Source organism: Pundamilia nyererei, unplaced genomic scaffold, assembly GCF_000239375.1.
Source record: "Pundamilia nyererei isolate P.nyererei 1_Seehausen unplaced genomic scaffold, PunNye1.0 scaffold00357, whole genome shotgun sequence".
Lineage (NCBI taxonomy): Eukaryota > Metazoa > Chordata > Actinopteri > Cichliformes > Cichlidae > Pundamilia > Pundamilia nyererei.
In genome coordinates, this window is record NW_005187758.1 from 277,491 (window position 1) to 285,165 (window position 7,675).

Genomic DNA, 7,675 nt, shown 5'->3' on the forward strand with positions numbered 1-7,675 from the left:
CCCCCCCCACTCCATGGAGCTTCTTCCCAAGGCTCTGCCTGAAGTAACGCATCGCTCCTCAGAACATCTTGAAACTGTGCTACATTTATCTGCTATGACTGGCAAACCAACAAGGGGAACATCTCTGTAACCCCCAAGTGGTTACAGAGGGAAACCAAACCAAACAACTGTCTGTTAAAACTCTCTTTTAAACTTCAGGCGTTACCAGGCTCAGGGTGAGTGGCCCTGACTGGTTCAGTGGTTTGTAATCACACTCAGTGTAACCATGAACTTCAGAATCAAATCACACCCAGGCAAATCCACGTCTCCCACCTTCACAGCGGAACAAGAGAAACTGTTGACTCACCCTGCGTCGCTGCTGTTCCCACAGATTAAGGCATCCTTGGCTCCCTCCACCTTGTAGAAGTTGTCTAAAATAAAAAAAATAAAAATTAAAAAAAAGGAAGAAGGTGAGATTTAAATCTGAAACTAGCTTTTGGAGAATCCTCTTCTTCCTCACCCCCTTTCCCCCCCTACTGAGCCACACAGGTGTTTTCAGTCATCATGTTGATCAGGCTTCTCCTCAGGAATACGTGGGCATTCGCTGACATGTCCCTCTTCCTCCTGTGTGCACTGCACAGGAACTCCTCTTCATCGTTCTTACCTGATAGACTGCACTAGCTGAGATGTAATGAGGATGAATAATACAGTGAAAGATGACACTGTACTTAAGGCTTGCGAGACCTTTACAGCAAGAGACAAACCTTTGCAGAAAGAATATTAAACTTTTTTGTGAAGCTAGTTTCAGCCACGTGTTCACAGAGGAAAAACAAACGCCAGACTGTATAAAAACTGGGTTTGTAATTGTGCTAAAGTACGAGATATTTTTAAGAATGTGTTGTGTCGTCTCCTGTTGGAGGGAAATGGTGATGTTGAAGCTGCTAAATGGAATTCAGGGACCATTTATTTTGTAATTTAGACCAGTCTTATTCCTAATGTGGCATGTCAGAATATTTTTGGTGCTTGTCATCAGTCGAGGTTGATTTCCCCGAACCCTAAAGTGGACCTGCTCTGCTGTTCTTAATTTCCTGCCATACACTGTACTGTTAAAATGATGGATGCTCATAGTAAATATGTGAAACTGTTACATAATGACGTCAGAATACACAGAAATAAGCCCTATGAGCCAAAACTTCATGCTTCTCTAAATGCTCAGTTTCAGCATGAAGCGACTTCCAGGTTGGAAAAATGAAGCCAACAAGGAAGTGCCAAAAAACTGCAATTTCTCTAACGTCCACTTGAAACGCCAGCAGTGACTCAATGCCCACAGACTGCCATGTTAATGTTACAGCAGAAATAAACAGGTTACAATCTGATACAAAAATGGCTTTGTCACCTATGCATAGTTTCTCATTTCATGACGACTCTTACCTCCGTGAATTTTATTATAACGCCACCTGAATACTAGTATTAGGGGCGTAGTCACTCTTCCTGACAGAGGTCATCTATGTTTAGCATGTCCTTTATGTTTCCATGTTTTCTTTGTTTCATTTATGTCTGCTCATTTCCGTTTTTCCTGTTTTGCTTTTGATTTGATTGAATTTTCTCTTTCTTCTTGTTTTGAGTTTTATTGTTTTGATCATCTTCACCTGTGTTTTGTTCCCCGCCGGTCTCCACCCCTCTGTCCTCCAAGTATATGAATGTCTTCTCCTTTGTTTTGTTTGAGTCTGTTGTTCACCATCATGTTTGTCCTGGTTTCTAACCTGTTCCCTGTTTGTTTCCATGGACCTCAGTTTAGTTCTTTCTTCCTTCTGTTCGGACACACTTTATCCTGCCTATTCTCTGCACAGGTTTGTTTTTTTGTATCTGTTCAATAGAACTTCTTACTGGATCATGGATTTGGATTCCTATCTCACTACATTAGACATATTATAGTAATTTTAATGTTTGTCTGGAACAGCTCTCTCTTGCAAATGAGACATTGGGTTTCAGTGGGACTACTTGTAAAAATAAAGATTAAATTCCACTTGAAAATAGATGAAATATGTTAATTTAAAATCATAACATTCCAAAAATCAACATGTGGCGACACGACATCTACATCGGTCTCTTATATTCCACCTCTGTGTCATGTTTATTTATTTATTTAATTATTTTTGATACTGCACAACATTAGTTAATCATTTTGAAATCACTTTTGTCAGGTAACCATGAGAACTGAGGTCACAAAAACCAATGAGCTGCATGATTAATCTGCACACATTTATCCACATCTGTGCTACAATAAGCTAGCTCCTCATAAAAACTTGAAATGTTCAAACTTCATCAGGATTCAGGTGAGCTCCGTCAACTCGTCCTGACTGTTTTGTGTCGGTGGAAGTTTGTGCTCACCTCCCACTCACTTCTGTCTGTCTGTGCTACAGCACGATCAATAAACTCATCAAACTCAGATTGTGTGTTTTGGCGTGGTTAGACAGAGTCTGAGCGGGAGGTGGTAAAACCATAACCATTACAGCAAACACAGTTTGCTGAGCAGTTATTCAACACTTAGATCTGACCACAAGCCATTTCCAAGTACATTAATACACTTTAACGTCATCACATGAAGTACTTCGGGTGTTCCTTTGTGCCAGACACGCTTGAGAACAAAAGTATCCGTCATAACAAGCTCAAAAGCTTTTAATGCAAGTCTGCAGGAGGAAAACAAGCACTTCTTAACTTTAGCTGTGGTTTGAGGATACAGCAGTCCCTCCTGACGATGGAATTAATGTATTTAACCTTTACCATTCCTCTTCTAAACAAGAGGACTCACTGAAGAACATAGCTTAGAAATATCTGTGAGCTTGAGGAATCAGACAAACCCTTAAAAAAATAACATAATGTTGGTGCCAAGTAGATAAGTGTTATACAAACACATGGATTAGCCACAGGGACCCACTGATTTGTAAAGTACCAGACTGAAGCCTCAACTATAGCTTTGCCACTGCCATCTGTCCTAGAAGCGTCATGGTCCTGGGTGACCCAGCGTTTAGAGTTTATCTGTATGATGATGATGATTTAAGTTCAAGCTTTGTACAGTTTAGTCTTGAGTTTAGTTCTTTTAGTCTCTCTGAGTTTATTTGTATTTCAGATTCATTGTTCCTGTCTGTTAAGTTCCTTTTGTGTCTTTGTCTCATCCCTGTGTCTCCTCTGAGAGTCAGTCATGTGCTTTATTTATGTCCTCTGTCATGTCTCTGTTTATTCCCTCTATGTGTCATGTTGGTTCTTCCTTCTGTTCATGTATGCCTCGCTCTCTCCATCTTTCTCCTCTACCATGTCAGTTTTCCATGTGTCCTATTGTCTTCCCACGTCAATTTGTGTGTCTTAGTCTGCGTCTCAGTGGGTTTTCTGTCTTATTTTGATAGTCCTTGGCTCATATGCTTGTGTTTAGTTTTGCTTCCCCTGGCTCTGTGTCTAATTGTTCCAGCTGTGTTTCCCAGCCGTCTCTACTGTACTAATCACCTGTCTGTGTATATTGTGTCAGTTCTTCTTTGTCTTTTGGCAGAACATCAGTTCACCTCCCCCCATATTCACAGTGGATTTTCCCAGTCTAGTTTTGGTTAGTGTAAGCCTTCATTGCCCTTTATTTTTGTATCATTGTCTGATCTTCTATCAGCCCTTAATAAACAGCTTGCATTTTGTTAAGATCAAGTTCTGTCTGCTTTTGGGTCCTCTCTTCAGAAATGTGACAAGAATGTTGTAGAAAATTCTAGAATTTCACTCACCAAATCTGGAACACAGCCTTTTTTGACAATCTTTTAAAACAATTGAATGCACAGTCGTGTTATTTGTCAGATTGTTGCATTAAAAATACTTCCAAAAGGCACCAACAGCACAAACATGCTCAGCTAGCAGCCACCTGAATTGAATTGAATTGAACTTAGAAATACCAAATTCATCCCGGATACAGTTCCTATAAAGACAAACTAGCTAGAGACCAAAACTGAGGTTTGCCATATGCTGTAAACATGCTTATTTCTGCTGGGAGTCTATGAAGACTGACTCACTTTCGAATCCAGGTTCAAGTGGGCATTAGAGGAACTGCAGGTCCTTGCAGGTCTGTCAGCAGCAGCTCCTACATTTTTACTGTTTTCAAATGCAAGACAAAGACCAAAATCTTCGATAAAACCAACAAACAGCATTCAGAGCTTTCACACAAGAGAAACAAGGGGTGTGGTGGAGAAAGAAGGTGCACTGCTGTTCACACACTCCTAACATAGACAGTGTCATTAAACTGGACTCATATTTTAATTTTCACCAGCAAATTTTGGATATAAACCACTTCATTGCAAACAGAATCACTGTTATCAGACAGGTAATGTAAAATTACAAAGTGCTTTCCCTTGAGGTCATATTAAAAACTCAACAACTGCATTTTAACAAGTACAATCTTCCTTTTTTTAAACCGTAAACCACGCTGACAGCACTGACCTTTGAGGGAATGTGGACCTGGGGAGCCACAGATGGAGAATGCCATTTTATTAGTAGCTTCATTCCATCAAATTTTACCTTACCCTCTTTGCTGTGCTGATACAATTTCACACAACCCACAATAGACAGACACTCTAGCAAAACCCAGCAGTACAGTAGTCAGCATGTCCCCTGCACCAACAGTTTAACAAAGAGCACAAATTCGTTTTGCCATTCTGGTTTTTGCTGTTGCACGAAAGGTAAGTGTCACAGTAAACCTGTGTCTGTAGAATATGTCATGGAAAGCGATATTTCAGCATGAAACCAAGGCCAAACATCTGAAAATGTGATGTCCTCGTTTTATTTTGCGCCACATCAAGTCTACAGAGGTACAGTGGGGCAAAAAAGTATTTAGTCAGCCACCGATTGTGCAAGTTCCCCCACCTAAAATGATGACAGAGGTCAGTAATTTTCACCAGAGGTACACTTCAACTGTGAGAGACAGAATGTGAAAAATCCATGAATCCACATGGTAGGATTTGTAAAGAATTTATTGGTGAATCAGGGTGGAAAATAAGTATTTGGTCAATAACAAAAATACAACTCAATACTTTGTAACATAACCTTTGTTGGCAATAACAGAGGTCAAACGTTTACTATAGGTCTTTACCAGGTTTGCACACACAGTAGCTGGTATTTTGGCCCATTCCTCCATGCAGATCTTCTCGAGAGCAGTGATGTTTTGGGGCTGTCGCCGAGCAACACGGACTTTCAACTCCCGCCACAGATTTTCTATGGGGTTGAGGTCTGGAGACTGGCTAGGCCACTCCAGGACTTTCAAATGCTTCTTACGGAGCCACTCCTTTGTTGCCCGGCCGGTGTGTTTTGGATCATTGTCATGTTGGAAGACCCAGCCTCGTTTCATCTTCAAAGGTCTCACTGATGGAAGGAGGTTTTGGCTCAAAATCTCACGATACATGGCCCCATTCATTCTGTCCTTAACACGGATCAGTCGTCCTGTCCCCTTGGCAGAAAAACAGCCCCATAGCATGATGTTTCCACCCCCATGCTTCACAGTAGGTATGGTGTTCTTGGGATGCAACTCAGTATTCTTCTTCCTCCAAACACGACGAGTTGAGTTTATACCAAAAAGTTCTACTTTGGTTTCATCTGACCACATGACATTCTCCCAATCCTCTGCTGTATCATCCATGTGCTCTCTGGCAAACTTCAGACGGGCCTGGACATGCACTGGCTTCAGCAGCGGAACACGTCTGGCACTGCGGGATTTGATTCCCTGCCGTTGTAGTGTGTTACTGATGGTGACCTTTGTTACTTTGGTCCCAGCTCTCTGCAGGTCATTCACCAGGTCCCCCCGTGTGGTTCTGGGATCTTTGCTCACCGTTCTCATGATCATTTTGACCCCACGGGATGAGATCTTGCGTGGAGCCCCAGATCGAGGGAGATTATCAGTGGTCTTGTATGTCTTCCATTTTCTGATGATTGCTCCCACAGTTGATTTTTTCACACCAAGCTGCTTGCCTATTGTAGATTCACTCTTCCCAGTCTGGTGCAGGTCTACAATACTTTTCCTGGTGTCCTTCGAAAGCTCTTTGGTCTTGGCCATGGCGGAGTTTGGAGTCTGACTGTTTGAGGCTGTGGACAGGTGTCTTTTATACAGATGATGAGTTCAAACAGGTGCCATTCATACAGGTAACGAGTGGGGGACAGAAAAGCTTCTTACAGAAGACGTTACAGGTCTGTGAGAGCCAGAGATTTTCCTTGTTTGAGGTGACCAAATACTTATTTTCCACCCTGATTTACGAATAAATTCTTTACAAATCCTACCATGTGGATTCATGGATTTTTTTTTCACATTCTGTCTCTCACAGTTGAAGTGTACCTCTGGTGCAAATTACTGACCTCTGTCATCATTTTAGGTGGGGGAACTTGCACAATCGGTGGCTGACTAAATACTTTTTTGCCCCACTGTAGTTTTTGTTCGGTCATTAATGCAAATATCTAATCAGCCAGTCACAAGACAGCAACTGAATGCATTTATGTGGACATGGTCAAGACAACTTACTGAAGTTAAAACTGAGCATCAGTTGGAGCGTGGCATGGTGACTGGTGCCAGACAGCCTGGTCTGAGTATTTCAGAACCTGCTGATCTGCTGACATTTTCCCACATAACCACCTCTATGATGGCACAAAAAAAAAAAATCAGCAAGAGTCAGTTTTCTGGGGGGAAAATGCACCATGTCTGACCCTTTGGACACACGGTTGGCTTTAGGTTGTTTACATTTTCACTGCTTAAACAGGAAAACCATTTTGTTGTTGGGGTTTGGTGGTTTGCTTGTCTGGAAACATATATCAGAGTAGCAGCAGTTGTACTTTTATTGTGAAAAGCTGCTCCTCTGCGAGCCGAGCAGGGAAACTGTGCCGTGAGTAACTCTGTAGAGAAATAGTGACCTTAAATGCTGGCTTGACATTTTCATCCATTTGCCTTACGAGAACAACTGTACAGGATGCTCATCTTTTATTCAACACATAATTCAGGCCACACTCATTTAACTCTGGCCATTAGAAGCGATTACATAACATTGCAAAAGAAAGGACTAAACAGGAGGTCATTTTCTTCAATCCAGTGCCACAGCCAAAGGTGTAACACCTGTGTTTGTTTCACAGCATTAGGCTTCACAGTTCTGACGTACCACAGGTTTTGTTTTTCATATTCTCTGCTGGCTTATGTAACAGCTTTTATTTTTTATGTTACTGAATTCCACCAATTTTTTCATTAGTTTTGTTATTTTACTTTCACCTCCACTTGTAAGTATCGATCAAAGCGTTTGAAAACCATTTTAGTTTTTCTGGAATGAAAATTTCTAAAACTGAACTAACTAGAAAAAAATACTGTAGTTGTAGAATTCGAAATAAGAAATATGTTTAGTTCATTGTCAGGTTAATTTTTCTGCAAAATCAGCCCGATTAAATTTCTTTACATCTTTTTTGAGAGTGTGATATTTACCTGAGTGCAAATGAAGCATTTGTATTGTACTACCTTGGTGTTCATCTGAACAACAGACTGGACTGGACTCATAACTCAGACGCCCTCTACAGGAAAGGGCAGAGCAGGCTGTACCTGCTGCGGAGACTCAGGTCGTTTGGAGTGGAGGGCCCACTCCTGAAGACCTTCTATGACTCTGTTGTGGCTTCTGCTATCTTTTATGGCGTGGTCTGCTGGGGC

At 41.4% G+C, this 7,675-nt stretch overlaps 1 protein-coding gene across 1 annotated transcript in view; it reads right to left on the bottom strand.

Moving 5' to 3' along the window:
- Window positions 1-7,675, bottom strand: part of LOC102206834 (sodium channel protein type 5 subunit alpha-like) — a 261,018-nt gene that overhangs the window by 157,750 nt on the left and 95,593 nt on the right. Inside the window, exon 9 of the mRNA XM_013915747.1 lies at window positions 347-410. Coding sequence (XP_013771201.1) covers window positions 347-410 — 64 coding nt within the window. The remainder of the gene's footprint in view (window positions 1-346; window positions 411-7,675) is intronic.